Genomic DNA, 16426 nt, shown 5'->3' with positions numbered 1-16426 from the left:
GAGCTCACTTAAGGATTAACCCCTTCCTAGTCCAAATGTCTAGTCCTTTCATACATCCTCCAGGCCTGCACTTTCCCTGCTATGTGCCCAGTTTCTAACTGGCAAATCAAGTGAGCAGCCTTTCTCCTCCCGCTTATCGAAAAACTTGCTGAATGTGAAGGATATTCCTTTTCTCCTTTGTCACATCATCACCTACAACTTACCCAGATTAACAGGGACAGTATCAGTTAAGCATCTGGGTCCCCACTTTTTCAGCTGCTTTTAAAATGTCCCAGTTTCTCTCTCCTCCCAGTACAGAGGTTTAATATTTTGGTTGTGTACTATGATGTTTTTGTTCCCCAAAAATACACACACACACACACACACATGAACGTATGCACTCACTTCATTAATCATTTTTCCTAACTTGATGGGAAAGGTATAGCACAGGTTTCTGATGAGTTCAAGGGAGGAATTTCTTGCCCCACAATTCCATAACACAATTAAATATCCAGTCCCATTGCAAACACTAATTTTAAATATTTTAAAGGCAAAAAATATAACAATGAATATAAAAATATAGCAAACTCCCTCCTCCCATTAAAAGACCCTTCTACAGCAGGGAACTATCAGCTGAAAGTTTGCCCAAATGCAAAGGTGTTTTCAGACAGGTGGCCAACCTAGTTCTCATCTGTGCTGACCAGGATACTCCAGGGGCAGCCTCAATCTGCCCCCATTACCTAAACCTCTGTTTTTGTCCACCCTGGGTCACTCAAATCTGAGGTCAGAGCAAGGCACCCATTAACGGTTACATGCTAGGAACTTTGTCCTAGCCTCAGAACTAGTGACCCACAGTAGTGGTGTTGCATGCCAAGCAGAACACCCGTGGAGACAGCTGTCACAACATATTTTATTCATGTGAATCCTATTCCCGCTTCTGGTGTGGGATGTGCTGGACCCACACCAGAACCAGGGTTTGAGTTATGTGTTCTCCAAAGAGGATGGTGCCACAACATGAGGGACAGGCCTTTTGGTCCATGCAGACAAGCCCCTAGTCTCCCGCAGGAAGAAATTCTAGATTGTGGGAGGAGTCATAAGAAGACCCTTTTCCATGTCCCCACCAAACATGTCTGTGATGGTGGTAAGACTAAGACAAAGCCCTCTCCAATGGTTCTTAAAACTCAGGGAGGCTTAAACAGGGAGATAACAACTTTGAGATACCTGGACCAAAGCTATATAGGATTTATGAGCAAAATCATTTTGTCCAGCAGCAAATCCTACCTGAAAAGGGATCTAACCTAGATGTGTCCATACAGATGGGTTTAGCTAGAACTGGTAGTCCATGGTTTGTGTTGGGGACACCTCATCCTGCAATGATGGAGGGGGCCCATGTCACCTACTCAGATCACCAATGTAGTATAGTAAACCTAGCTGGGATTTTAATAAATTCAATAGTCATCTTCTTGCTAACAAAGTGTGTTCTAGGATGTCTTTCAGTAGCTAAGGCTACCATAGATAATGATCAACTTACAGATTTCTTGTACTGTGAATTCTGTTACCCAGCACCATTAATATGTCCTTCCCAGGACACTTCTATTCTTCCTTACTTCTGCTATTTATCCAGATATCTCATAGCTCCCACTGCTGAAAGATTTGACTAAGAAATATAAACAAAACAAACAGCTCAATGCAACCATACCAGCCTGAAGCAAAGACTCCATGGAGAAAACAAAACACACACACACCACTCCAATAAGGAGAAATTAGCAATGCCCACAGCATCTCAACACAAATACTGTAACTGAAGGATGGATGGATTCTACAACATTCCTAGCTAAAAGTGCCCCACAGGCTAAATTTTGCCTTTCCTTACCAATATCAGGAGAGATCCCTAACCTAGCACAACCAGCACATTAAATGAAGCCAAAGGTATCCATGCTTTTCACAAATTTTCCAGATGCCTGAGCCTCCTTCTAACACCAGTCAACACATCCTCATTCCCTTTAGCTTCTCATCAGCTAACAAGCTAACTTTTTTAGCTTCACAAAATTATTTCTCAGAAAGGAAATCTTGCAAATTCAAAATCAAACTCCACTGTGTTGCAGAGGATTATAGGACATTTTTGAGATACAAATAGTCCATGCAGGATACTGGCCTTCATTTCTGCCCTGCGTGGACCAAGTGTACTGTATAACACACCCAGTGCTTATACAGTATGTCTGTGTGCACTTTGACAAAGGCCAAACATGTGTACTGCCTTTTCAAGAAGCAAGCCCAGAAGGTGCCACCATAATCAGACCATGAGAGTGACAAAGGGAGAGGTGTGAGAAAGACAATGGGGAGAACTGTGCATTACGTGATTTTTATGTGTGGCTAACCCTGCATAGTGTCCTTGGGGGCTGGTCCTATATAGACTAGCAGATCATAATGGCTTTTAGTTAAGCTGTAAAAAGGGTGAAAGGTAAAGGTAGTCCCTTGACATTCATGTCAAGTCGTAACCAACTGTCAAGGGCAGTGCTCATCTCCATTTCTAAGCCAAAGAGCCAGAATTGTCCGAGGACTGCTCTGATGGTCATGTGGCCAGCATGACGGCACCAAATGCTGTTACCTTCCCACTTAAGTGGTACCTATCTATCAACTTTCATTTGCATGCTTTCCAACTGCTAGGTTGGCGGAAGCTGGGACTAGTGTCAGGAGCTCACCCCATCATGCAGCAATCGGGCCTTAAACTGCCATAAGAATTGATGTCTTAACCACTAAGCCACCACATCCCTGGTTTTTCTGCCCAGGAACTTTCCCAACAACTTACAAGTAATTTGCTATGAATAAATGCATGGTATTTGGGAGAAGTATGGTACATGCTGCTATTCCTGCACATATAATAGTTAAGATTGTGGATTTATTTCTGTAACTTTGCCTCCCCCCCCCACTCCCATTATTAATCCACTGATAAATGCCCAGTGATTTGCCAGTGAAATGAAGGAAATCACCAAACGCCCACCCATAATACAAGTAAATGGACATGGTTTTGTTGCACTGAATTCAAAATGAGAAATTGTGATGAAGTGCACTCTGCAATGACACTGGATGTGTAGGATCAATTTAAGCAAGCCCCTAGAGGTTTAACAGTCACAGCATCAGGTAGAAAATTGTAACTCATTAGATGGCAGTTCTAGCACCAGACCTACATTTCCCATCCCAAATAATAATCCAATCACTTGCAGGGCATGCAATACTTGAAAGTTACATAATAGCTGTCCATTATCAGTTATTCAATTAGAACTTATTAAATTTCTGAAAAGTAGCATAACTCTTAAATTGTTCCATTACCATTTTGTGCCTTGGTCCTACATTAGATGTATACAATACAGCACAATAAGATTCAGAATCCATCTTGTTCTGTGCTTCCTAAACAATAATCTTGAAGCACAGAAGAGCAGAACAAAGCCAAAAAAGGAAAAGGGGGAAAAAGCCAGGCTAACTTAAATACCTAGATCACTATAGAAAGGGTTTGTTAATTTTATAAAATATACCGTATGTTTTGCAGCCTACAGAAATCTAATAATTTGTGTGCTAATAATTGCACAGGGAGTTCTAGAAGATGTAAAGAAAAATTATTGCATTAAGGATCCAGTATCCATCTGACTGAAAAGGCCATTAGCAGGATAAAGTCTTGAAATTAGGCAGGACCAATTAAAATTACTACAAAAGAAAAATGAAAATCAAATATATTTCAAGGGAGTTGCTCATAAATGCTTGCACTTTTACCCATACCGTCTGCACATAATGGTAAGCCCCTTTCATTCTGTTCAGCACATGAGAAAACCTGTACAAGCTTCCCAAATATATGAATGGCAGCAGTTAATTCTGAGTAGAAGCCATGTGCTGCTATATATGTCTTCAAACAACACAGGTGCACAAGACAGCAATGGCACCTATGAGCCAACTATGCCTGTGAATTCAGTACAAAGCTATAGCACTGATGAGCACTCATAATGTACTTGTGCCAGTATGATCTATCCTAGACTCAAGGCATCAGGTTCCCATACACATGACCATGTATTGTTGTGTTGTTGTTGTTATTTATATCCCACCTACCTCCTGGTACAGGGACTAAATTAAGCCAATAAGGCATTACAACTTGTAACTTCATGACTGCATTACCCTCGCCCCACTAACACAAAAACTACAAACAAAAAGTAGGACACATTACCTCCAGCTTTTGATATTCCACATTTAGGGCAGATCTCTACTATTTCTGCGGAGACAACAGTATACATATTTTGTCCTCTCTTATACTATATAAAGCTAGGGATGCCACTATAGGTGCAGGGGGTACAGCCCACACCAGGTCACACTCCAGAAGAGTAATAACACCCAGTCAGGCCTCCTCCTGCTGTAGGGTGAGGAGGGGAAAGTGCACCCTTCCTGGCTTCACTGCAGCACTGGCAACCTCCTCCGCACCCCTCCCAACTTTGCTGCCATGGCACTGATCTGCTTCTGAGGAGAATGGTGCAACAGCAGCAAAGCAGAAGCTGAGCATGGCCCTCCTGACCTCACTGCTGCACCACCATGCTACTTATGAGGGGAACAGTGCTGTAACAGCAAAGGGGGAGGCCAAGTGAGCCCCCTGGCTATGCTTCCATGGCACCACTTTACTCATAAAGTCAGTGGCATTACTAAAGGAGTGCAGTAGTCCACACCAGCTGGCACCCCAGAAGGGGGATGACAGCTGGTCAGATCCTACTTCTGCTCAGTGGTGAGGAGGGGTGAGTGTGCCCCTCTTGGTTTGGCAGCTGCAGCAGCAGTCTCTTCCTCACCCCTCTCACTCTTACTGCCGCAATGCTGCTCTCCTCATGAAAACAGCACCATGGCAGCAAAGGAGAAGGCCAAGCGAGACCCTCCTGACCTCGCTGCCATGGCACCTCTTTACTCATAAGTAGAGTGGTACCACAGCAGCAGTGAAGAAGAAGGGGCAAGTACAAACTTTTGGCTGCCACAACACTGCTGACAGAAGCCCCACTCCACTGTCCCAGGTGATACCAGGGGCAGAGATGCCATCACATAAAGCAGAATACACACTGAATAAATAGCAGCAGCAGCAGCATATTTATTTATATCCCACTGTTTCCCCAAAATTGGGATTCAAGGAGGCTCACAGTTTATAAGAACAATGCAATAAAAATATACAAAAACTGAACATTAAAATAGAATTAAACTATTACAGTATTAAAACACTGTGCATATTAAAGGAATAAAATGCAATTTAAAAGAATAAAAGAGCTTAAAACAATATATTTAAAATAATACAGCACACCCAGTCCATTCTTTAACAACTTTCTGTTTTAAAATGCACTCTGAATAAAACAGTTTTAGCCTACCAACACAAGGACAACATGGAGGGGGCCATTCTGGCTTCTCCGAGAAGGGAGTTCTAGGGGGCAGCCACCAAAAAGGCTGTCTCTCATGTCTCCACCAACCATGTTTGTATGATGGTGGGACTGCGAGAAGGGCCACTCTAGATGATCTCAGACTCATATAGGGAGATACAGTATAGGGCTTCATAGTTCATCATCAACCCCTTGAATTGTGCTCAGAAACAAATTGGCAGCCTGTGGTCCTGTTTCAACAAGGGTGTGGCATGGTCCCTCTATCCTGCCCCAGTTAACAATCTGACTGCAGCTCTTTGGACCAGATAAAGTTTCCAAATACTCTTCAAAGGCAACCCCAAGTAGAATACACTGTTGTTGCTCTGTGACTTCAAGTCATTTCTGACTTATGGTGACCCTAATGTGAACATATTATGGGGTCTTCTTGGCAAGATTTGTTCAGAGGAGGTTTGCCACTGTCTTCCCCAGAGTCTGAGAGTGTGTGAATTGCCTGAGACTATCCAAGCTGGTCATCGAACTGTGGTCCCCAGAGGTAGTCCAGCACTGAAACCACTATTTCATCTTGGCATGTTACAGTTGTCCAAATGGGATGTAACTGAGGCATGTACCACTGTTGCCAGATCTGGTGTATCAAGGGCACAATTGGTACATGAGATTTAAACTTGCAAAAGCACTCCTGGCCACTGCAGAAAACCATCCCACCCCAGTGAGGTGACCCAGAATGATATCATGGTCAATGGTATTGAATGCCACAGAAAGGTCCAGCAGAACTAAGAGGGACACACTCTCCCATCCATCAACTACAGCATCCAAGTCACAGTGGATATGAATGACTTTATCTGAAAAGTGCCATGAAAATTCTTTGCAGTAGGCTGTTGGGTGGTTTGCATTTTCTACTTCAGCGCTACTGTGTAATAGACCATTGACCACTCAAAACAGCTGGATTCAGCAGCAAAAATAATTTCTTTGATGTCAGCACTGCCACAGAGTAGGCCTTCAAATAGCCTTTAATCCATGTTCAGTCAGACCCACTTTGAGTCTTCTGCCAATGTCACTCTAGTCTCTGTCTGCCAATGTCACTCTCGTCCCTGTCTCACTCACTTCATCATTGCAAACTCTTTGGAAAACCATTTTGGCTTCACTTCATAAGAGGGGATCTTAGGAACGATTATGTCCACCACCACTCCATTTCAGAAGTCAGCCAGATTTTCAACAGAATCACCTACTGAGGTGACAGGAAAAGCCTCAAGAGTCATCAAGAATTTATCCAGATTCAATCTTTTAGGGCAGACCATCCTAATCAGTCTCCCCTGCCGCAGAGATTCTGAGTCCCAATGAGTAGAATTCTGGCCAGATAATGATCTATCCATGATAATGCGACTGTGGATAGTTCCTTCACACCAAGATCACCACCATCCCACTAGCAGAGAAAAAAGGTCCAGGATGTATCCAGCAGCATGAATAGAACAGATAACACTTGTCATGGAGGCCATAAAGTACTGATCCACTCCCAAGAAACCAATCTCAGCATTGATACTGAAGTCCTCCAACAGTACTAGCTGTGGAGATTCCAACACCAACCCTATAATCACCTCTGCTAGTTCAGGAAGGGAGACTGTATTCCCATTCTGTATTCACAACCCACCTTTAGGTATACACACTCAAAACCTGCAGACTGGAATGGGGCACCTGGTCAGGAGGGTTGAATCACTATAGATCACTATAGCTCCACTGAGATTAACAAACACAAATATGCACAGAGTCTCATCCAAGCAGGTCTCTGTAAGACAAGCCTGGTATATATCCTTCTGTGAGCCACTTCAGGTCCCACTCTGGGAGAAACATGGGAAATAAATTAAATAAAATAAAAATGGATAATTATTTTTTTTCTCCCACACTGATCTCCATCACCATCTCCAGCTCTCCATGTTATACACATACTCATCTCATATTCCTTCATTGCCAGGCAGAATTAGCTGGCCATCCAGTTACAGACATGAATACAATGACAACAGTGGAGTTGTGACTTCCATAATACATTTGCTCCACTGGTCCCCTATTCCTTAGTCCTATTTTTCAATTAATGAAACACAAAGCATATTTTAGAGCAGGATATGATGAACATGTGGCTCTCCAGATGTTCATAGAATCATAGAATTGTAGACTTGGAAGAGACCACAAGGGCCATCCAGTCCAACCCCCTGCCATGCAGGAAATCACAATCAAAGCATCTCCAACAGATGGCCATCCAGCCTCTGTTAAAGACCTCCAAGGAAGAAGACCCTACCACACTCCAAGGAAGTGTGTTCCACTGCTGAACAGCCCTTAATGTGAGAATGTTCCTCCTAATGTTGAGGTGGAATCTCTATTCCTAGAGTTTGCATCCATTGTTCCATTTTCTAGTCTCTGGAGCAGCAGAAAACAGCCTTGCTCCATCCTCAATGTGACACCCTTTCAAATAAGCCCAAAAGGGCTATCATATCACCCCTTAAACGTCTGTTCTCCAGGCTAAACATACCCAGCTCCCTAAGTCTTTCCTCATAAGGCATGGTTTCCAGACTCTTCACTATTTTAGTCGCCATGTTGTTGGACCACAGCTCACATAATCACTAACTATACTGGTTATGGCTCTGATGTAACTGTAACTGTACTCCAAAAACCATCTGCAGAACTAAAAATTCCAGTTTTGTGGGTGTTAATAAAATTTTAGTCACTAGATATAGGTACAGATAATGTTTCCTCCTAGATTCAGTCTAGTATCCTGACTGAATTGTGCCACCCTCCTTCCTGCATGTAAATCTTTCCTATCTCCTTAGTCTTTTCTCTCATCAGCAGGGGAATATGAAAGTTTATCTCTCGCATTCAGAGTAGTGAACTGCCCTTCCTTTTTGTTTCAGTCTCCAAGAGCTGCTCACCCCTCCAATGCAGTATATATGTAGTCTTATCACAAGGTGCCTACTGCTAACCTTCTGAAGTCAGGCTGTTTCTTTCCCATTCTATTCCTGTCACTAACCCTGAACAACTCATTTCTTCACTGCAATCACTATTCCTCTGGGCTGATTTAAGGACAGTCTGTACAACTGGTGCAAATCTTCGTCCTAACCAGTTGTGTCCAATCTACTCTAGCTTCTTCCCAATGCAGGCTATCCTCTAGATCTACAAAATAACTGTGTTCAGCACTGTTATTGAGGACAATCCAGGCCTGTGAGGCCATGCCTATGTCCATATGTAGGTGTAAAGTACATATGGACATTGTGCACACACACCTCCACTGCATGAAATATATGAATTAAAATGTTTTGTTACCCCCAAGGGTAAAAACTTTGAGTACCATTCCATTAATGAGATCCAGCAATGTCAGAGAGCTGCTACCACTTTGGATCAGAACTTCCCTCCCATTTCCTTCCTTCAAATGGTTCCGATAGACAAACTCATATATCTCCTCAGAATAAAAAGGGAAATCTAATTGGGGGATGGAAAGTGCCATTATTTATTAATGTTTTGCCATTAATGTGTGTGGCATAGGGACAGCAGTGAAAGGCGAAGTTAGTCTAACGAGGAAGGAATATGACCAAGTGAAATACAATGAATATTTCAGAGAAAAGAGGCTATTGGAAATCTATATCTATGCATGCATGCAATCCTTTAAGGAAGATACAAAAAGACATCATCTTTGGTAGGTGTGTGTGTGTCTATGTTATTATTCTCCAAATTAATCAATGTTGGGCACAGTTCAGCTAAAGACTTGTCAGCCTCCCGAAGGACCACTATGTTATGCAATTTTTCTTCATTAAATATTTCCTATCAGTGAGGGCTGACAGTTTCTATGGCAATGTTACCAAAAATTTCCCCAAGAGCGATAATGTTTCTATGAAAATATGTACACACTAGTCATCCACATAAGTGGTAATGTCACAGCAAAAAACAAAAAGTGATTTACCTAATTGGCTCAGTCTTTTGCAATTCAGATTCCGTGAACTATGTTTCATTCTCTACTTCAACTAAGATCCCAATTGGTTGGGTTTGGGTTTTTTTACAAGTTCTTCTTTAAAACAATGAATTTCATTTTCTTCCCTTTTCATTCTGTTACTAACTGATTGCCCCATAGTGTTACATTATGAAATTCTGTTATTATTTTAGGCATAAAAATTAAACATCTCCATAAATAAAATACTAACCACAACAATTCAAGAAGGCAATGTTAATGTTTCATCACCCCCTTTGATGAACACATGTTCATCTATGGGAAGGATACTTCAGGCAATGAATATGGTGTATAATTTGGGACCATGAACACAAATACTTTGAGCAACATAAAAGTTCTGATGGGGAAAATATAGGTGCCATACATCAGCCTCATTCCCACTACATTTTACACTGGATTGCAAATTGGTTTGAACTATTTTAAATGACCCTGGTTCTCACTTGAACCGACTCACTGGAGCAATTTGGAGAGGGGGCAATGCAGTAGACCCATTTAACTCGCATCTTTTTGATGCTGATTTTTTTCCACATCTTTTTGGATAAATCGATTCCACACAAGTGTGAACCAGATGCGGACTGGAATCTATTTAAATTTGCCCTTTGGCCAGCTGGAGTGGGTCCATTTTGAATCTATTCATTCATGAATGTGAACTACAAGTGGGTTATTTTATTTTATTTTGCAGCAAGAAAATGCGATTGGGGCAAATGTAGTGTGAATCATGCTCCACTGCCAAACCGATCCATCGATTCAGTTCACAAAGCAATTTATTTGTAAGTGGGAATGTGGTCTTAGTGCAGCAGCCATCCATTTAATTATTTGACTTCTGCCCCATCTTCTTCCCAGAGCTGGGATTAAAAGTTACTTACAAATTTAACACTGACAGACATAAAAACAGGAACAGAGGTGTTTTTTTAACATGTTATGGTTCTAAAGCACAATTGAATGTACAAAGCAATTTACAAACACTTCTTTATTAAAAGCCAATTCCTTAGCAGCCAGTCATTTGCTGAAAGCCCACCTAAAGGAAAAGGTAATTAAGAGAAGTACACAGGGAGGGTACCAGCCTTCCACAGCTTGCCTTCCCCTATTTAAATAGTGAAGATCTGTTAAATGTGACAGTGGAAGAATTAAATACATCCGTCAGCTCAGTGAATCACAGTATAGAAGATCTATTCTTGAAGACACTAACTCACATGAATCCATAGAAGTGATAAAGAATTGTTACTCTGGGAGATATTCAGCATCACATGGAGGCTTTTTAGACAGAAATCATAGCTCAGTGGTAGAGCACATGTTTTGCATGTAGAAAATTCCCGCGTTTCAGCTCTTGCCATTTTCAGTTAAACAGATCTGGAAACAAATGATGTGATATTCTGCTGAAGCTCCTGGAGAGCTAATGTTTCTCAGAATTGACATTACAGGACTAAATAAAGCAGATTACCTGATCTGATCTAAGACCACCTCCTCCACACCTAAATTCAGGACAAAGTATGCAATAAGAAGCACATCAGGGTGAGTGAACAGACACATAGAAGACATTACTTCACAACTCACTTATTAGGTATAGATTGCTTATCTGCTTATTTTTGCACAAGTATATCATGTTGCTAGAAAGAAAAAAAACCACATTAATTCTTAATGTCTTAATTACCTGGATCTGCAATGTGATTAACAAACGAGCCCCACATAGTATCTGGTGTTCTTACATTTCAATGCAATCATTATTCCAAAGCTCCAGTCTTCTGCTAAATTTCAGATAACCACTAGTTGATTTTAGTGAATTCCTTGTTCTTTACCAATATCTGTGATTTACAGAAAGTGTCCCCAAAATTAGGCACAGAGAATGTATTGGTGCCATAAAACAGCTGAGCTTAAGTAATAAGAGCATCAGTAAAAGCTGCTTAAATACGTAGTACTTGCTTCTGAAGTTTTCATTTCCCAATATTCAGTTTTAATGATGCAGTCAGAGCCATTTGTGCATGTTATTTTTATTTTTTTACAACACAAGTGGCTTTCTGATCATAAAACAGTGAGAGATGGAGAACCATGTTGGTCTCCCTTGAGAAGGACTCTTCTGTTTAATGGCAAACAATCTGTTTTTATTTCTTGGATGCTCCAGCTCCCTTTAGCAATAAGAATTTAGACTAAGACCAAAAAAAGACACAAGGCTCCTTCTTATATTTTTCTGCCTCTTGTTCTCTAACATCTAATTGAATACATACTTGGGCAACTACCTCAGGTCCTGGGGACAATCGGCTGTCTCTGCCATCCTCTGGGAACTAGCAAGCAAATAAAACAAAACCTGGAGATGCTCAGAAGTCTACTTCTAGTTTTGAAAAACTGGTATTCTCTAATGAATAGTGTGTGGTGGAGAGGCCCTCTTGGGAGATTCAGAAATGAAATGAAGAGAAATGACACAAATGTTGGCAGTTGTGACTATAAACATTTTGTGTACTGATTTTTTTTTTTTATTTTTTTTTGTCAATTATAGTGTTGCAAAAGATTCATGCATTCTGAAAGTTAAGGCTACTTACATCTCTCTCCCCCCCCCTCTGTATGTATGTATAATTCTATGAAATTTAACTAAAAAAAACTTAAGAAGAAGAGTCTAACATAACAACAACAGAAAAAAGTCTTCCAAATAGTGCCACTGTATTCTGCTTTGGTCAGGCCCCACCTAGAATATTGTGTCCAGTTCTGGGCACCACAATTCAGAAAGGACATTGAGAAACTGGAGCGTGTCCAAAGGAGGGCAACAAAAATGGTGAAAGGTCTGGAAACCATGCCCCATGAGGAACGACTTAGGGAGATGGGGATGTTTAGCCTGGAGAAAAAAAGGTTAAGAGGTGATATGATAGCCCTGTTTAAATATTTGAAAGGATGTCATGTTAAAGAGGGAGCAAGCTTGTTTTCTGCTGCTCCAGAGAACAGGACCCGGAACAATGGATGCAAGCTACAGGAAAAGAGATTCCACCTGAACATTAGGAGGAACTTCCTGACAGTAAGGGCTGTTTGACAGTGGAATGCACTCCCTCGGAGGGTGATAGTCTCCTTCCTTGGAGGTCTTTAAACAGAGGCTGGATGGCCATCTGTCAGAGATGCTTTGATTTGGATTTCCTGCATGGCAGGGGATTGGCCTGGATGGCCCTAATGGTCTCTTCCAAATCTACGATTCTATGATTCTATGATTCTAAATGCCCCGGAACTTACATTTGCCCAACCCTGCCATAAGAGAACCACAGTTTGGGCAAGTCTTGGCAGCTTCTGTAAAATGTGTGGTTGTCAGAACCTGTGCTGGATCATGGATAAATACTTGCTCTTTCTACAGTGACTCGCTGGGAACTGGAGAGGGGCTGAAGGTATGTTCTGCTCCTGAAATGCTTTGAGTACTTCTCCTCCTCCATCTTCAAGGTTAGAAACAGGGGGGGAGGGCATTGGCAATGGTGTAGCAAAGGAATATGTGGGCTTTGGGGCATCATGTGGTAAACTGCCTGAACAATGTGGAGCAGGAACAGAACAATACGTAGCATTGATCTGGACATTATGGAAGAGCCGTCATGATATAGTGGTTTGAGTACTGGACTAGGGCCAGCACTCCAGGAGACCAAGGTTCAAATTCCCATTCTGCCATGGAAACCCACTGGGTAACCTTGGGCAAGTCACAGTCAACCTAAGAGGAAAGCAATGGCAAACTTCCTCTGAATGAAACTTGCCAAGAAAACCCTGTGATAAGGTTTGCAACATGAAGATTCTTAACAATTAAAAATAATATATTATACTAAAGATGAAAGGAAGGAAGGTTGAAAGGGAACAATTCCACACCACACAAAATGCCTTCATGAGCTGTCCCAGAACATATCTGCTAGTCTAGCAGCTGGCTTGCAGCATCCTGGAAGAACAGCTTCTTTACTTTTTACTTGTTTAATTTTTATGCTGCTTTTCTCTAGTAACTGGAGCTCAAAGTGGCTCCCATTATTCAAAAACAGTTGCAATTAAAATAAAATAATTAAAATAATTAAAATAAAAAATAAAATAACAATAAGTATAATATTAAAATTTAATTAAATGAATTATGTATAAAAAATTAACTTTAAGCAAATTTAAGATCACCTCAGAAAAAAATGAGAAAGGCAGCATCCCACCTACTTTGAAAGACCTCTCCTCACCTGCCTGAATAGAAAGTGTGTCTCAATGAAGAGGTTTGCCATCCAGCAAAAGGACGAACAGTAATGTGCAACATGCCAATATGTTTGGGAGAAAAATATTGTCTTAAAATGTTTAGATTCTCTAGAACAGGGGTAGGCAACCTTTTTGAGCCAGGGGCCGGGTTGCTGTCCCTCAGACAACTGGGGGGCCGAACTCAAAATGGCGCCCAGAGCAGCGTGGAAGCTGCAGCGGGGGCGGCAATCGGCGGCAGGACCGGGCTGGGGTGGTCCCAAGGCCTCGTCAGGCCAGATCCGGCCCGCGGGCCGTAGGTTGCCAACCCCTGCTCTAGAAGTTCAAGATTTTGTAAAAGTGAAGAAAAACAGACTTGACTGCCTCTGATGCATTTCTATTGTACAGACAAGTCCCTATTATTATCCCTATATTTCTGGTATGGGACTTGAGTCCTATCACTTGTGAACAAGTCTGTGGGTAATGATCTGAGGGTAAACACCCTGGAAGTCAATGAGACTTACTTCTCAGTATGTGCGCATATAGGACTAGAATATCAACGACACAGTTTAGTTGCACGGCCCCAAATTTGTCTTAAATCTGCAGAACATTATCTTTGTGACACATCTTGGTTTGTCAGCACATTTCCTGCGCAAGCAATTCTTAAACTACTCATAATGAGTAACTACTATATCAGGGGTGAGAAATTTCCCTATCCGTCTCAACCAGCACGACTCTGATAAAGGGTCATGGAAGTTGTAATTGAAAACAAAGGAACTGCCAAAGATTCTCTCCATACTATCGGCGCCACAGCACTGAATACATAGGATATCTGATATGCTGAAAGGAGAAAAACAGGAAAATTTGGAAAGGAATTATTTGAACCTACCTGGCAGCTGCAAGGAAAATGTGCACAAGGAAACTATGCTTGTAAGAAAGTATAAATATTATTTTGATCACACACACATATGTATGTGCAAGAAGAAACTTGCAAGTGTCCAGTGAATGCTCAGGACAACCTGATGCCACAGTGTGGAAGAGACTGGCCAAAAGAAAGAGCACCCAAAGTAACATTGAGAGAGAGAGAGACTGTGCAAGGGACTCTTTCATTTTGATGCCTTGTAGAACCAAGCTAGAACAGAAGTTCCCATGAAATTACCTTGACCGGTGTACTGGATTCACCATCAGTACAATGTGGAACAAATCAATACTAATGTTCAGATGTGCTTCGGCACAGTTTGAATAAACGGCGACGTTTTAGATAAGGAAAGAAAGTAACTGCTGAGCATGAGATGTTTCTCTCAACACAAGGCCACGTGACACAGGAGCAGCAGCCGAGCTTAGCAAGGATGCTGCGCGTCAGTCGGGTTGCACAGGCTGAGAAAAAGACCAAGAGGCAGAAGAGAGAGAAAAGGAGAGGGAGAAGGAGAGGGGCACACGCCTAGCAATTTAACCTTTTTACTTCCAACAGGTAATGCAGTCTAGGCTGGCACCTGATATAATGTGAAACTGATAATCTCCAGAGCTGGTTAAGGAACTGGAGGGGACCATTCTGCCTTCAAAAAACTAAAGCATAGAGAGGAAAGAAACGTAAGCGAGGAAAGAGTAAGTGCGAGTGTATGTATCATACTGGGGCTAATTTCGGCATTAAAGAGAGATTAAAGTGCACTTAAAGCATCCTGCAATTAAAGCGAAACTGGCAAGGGACTGTGTGAATGACGATTACATGCAGTGGCGCAAATAAATGCATTGTTGCTGTCGTGACCACTTTAGTGGTGGGTTTTGTACCACATCATGGGCAGTCGTTTTGCATCACTGTGCGATTTTTCCGGGATATTCACGGGATAAGCTCCCGATCTCCTTCGGGTGATAAACACCTAAAAGGTAATATTGTAGAGAGACAGGAAGATCAATGGGGGGGGGGGCGATGGCACCAACACGCTGCTTCTGCAAATATGTGTGTGTGTAGCAGATAGATAGATAGATAGATAGAGATAGATAGAGAGAGAGAGAGAGAGAGAGATACAGAGAGAGTGAAGAGCAACTTGCAGCCTTTGCCTAAGGAGATGGTTTGCCTTGCTAAGGAGGAGGCAGTGTGTGGTGTCACTGGAAGAGCCTCCAGGGAGCCAGCACTTGTGGGTCCATGCATCTCTCAGGCCATGAGAGGGCAACAGGTGCAACACACTGCCCAAACTCCAGGGCTTGGGGTGCTAAGAAGGTCCCACATGGCTTTGAAAGGAAGCTGCAGGGGGAGGAAAGGCCCAGCTGGGGAGGGAGTCTGCCCTGCCCTGCCCTGCCCTGCCCTGCCCAGGGCCCCCTCCTCTCTCTGCTCACCTGTCGTCGTTCTGCCAGCCCTGGTCGCCCAGCAGGAGGTCCCTGAAGCGGTAGCGGGGAGGCAGGGGAGGCACCTCGCTCTCCAGGTCCACCATCCTGACTGGGGAAGAAAGAGAGGAGAGGAGGAGAAGGAGCTGCTGCTGAGGAAAAGCAGGAGAAGCAGGAGGCGGTGGCCAAGAAGCTCCTGAGGGGAGGAGGAAGAAGAAGAGGCAAGAGAAACTCCCTCTCTCCTTCCCTCTCTCCTTCTCCTCCTCCTCCTCCTTCCCCTGCGAAGCCCTTCTGCCACCTGAGGGAAGGTCTCCTCCTCCTCCTCCTCCTCTGGCGCTACTCAGAGCAGAGAGTGTGCTGCCTGGGGGTCCAGGGACGTCTGGGCCAATGGGGGCTGGCGGGGGAGCCCCCGAAGGTGACGTCCCTGGGAACCTCGCCCCTGCCGACCAATGGCGTCGTCCCTCATTTGCATAAAGCAGCGGAGGGCGGGGTGAGGAAAGAAACAGAGCGGAGAGGAAAGAGGTGCACCTGCAGCAGCCCAGCCTGGAGGGGAGGAGGGGGCCCAGCAGCCTTTGTTCTCCGGACACGTCCTCCA

General features: G+C 42.9%; 1 protein-coding gene across 2 annotated transcripts in view; it reads right to left on the bottom strand.

Annotated features, from left to right (window-relative positions):
* Positions 1 to 16063, bottom strand: part of KCNT2 (potassium sodium-activated channel subfamily T member 2) — a 281538-nt gene extending 265475 nt beyond the window's left edge. Inside the window, exon 1 of one of the 2 annotated variants that reach the window (XM_042463483.1) lies at positions 15844 to 16063. In XM_042463483.1, coding sequence (XP_042319417.1) covers positions 15844 to 15938 — 95 coding nt within the window. In that variant the 5' untranslated portion in view covers positions 15939 to 16063. The remainder of the gene's footprint in view (positions 1 to 15843) is intronic. The other variant, XM_042463482.1, reaches the window with a different exon arrangement.
* Positions 16064 to 16426: the final 363 nt, after the last annotated feature.

The sequence above is a fragment of the Sceloporus undulatus genome, chromosome 4 (genome assembly GCF_019175285.1).
Source record: "Sceloporus undulatus isolate JIND9_A2432 ecotype Alabama chromosome 4, SceUnd_v1.1, whole genome shotgun sequence".
NCBI lineage: Eukaryota > Metazoa > Chordata > Lepidosauria > Squamata > Phrynosomatidae > Sceloporus > Sceloporus undulatus.
Note: the sequence above shows the minus strand (reverse complement) of the source record. Positions and strands in the feature narration are given on the sequence as shown.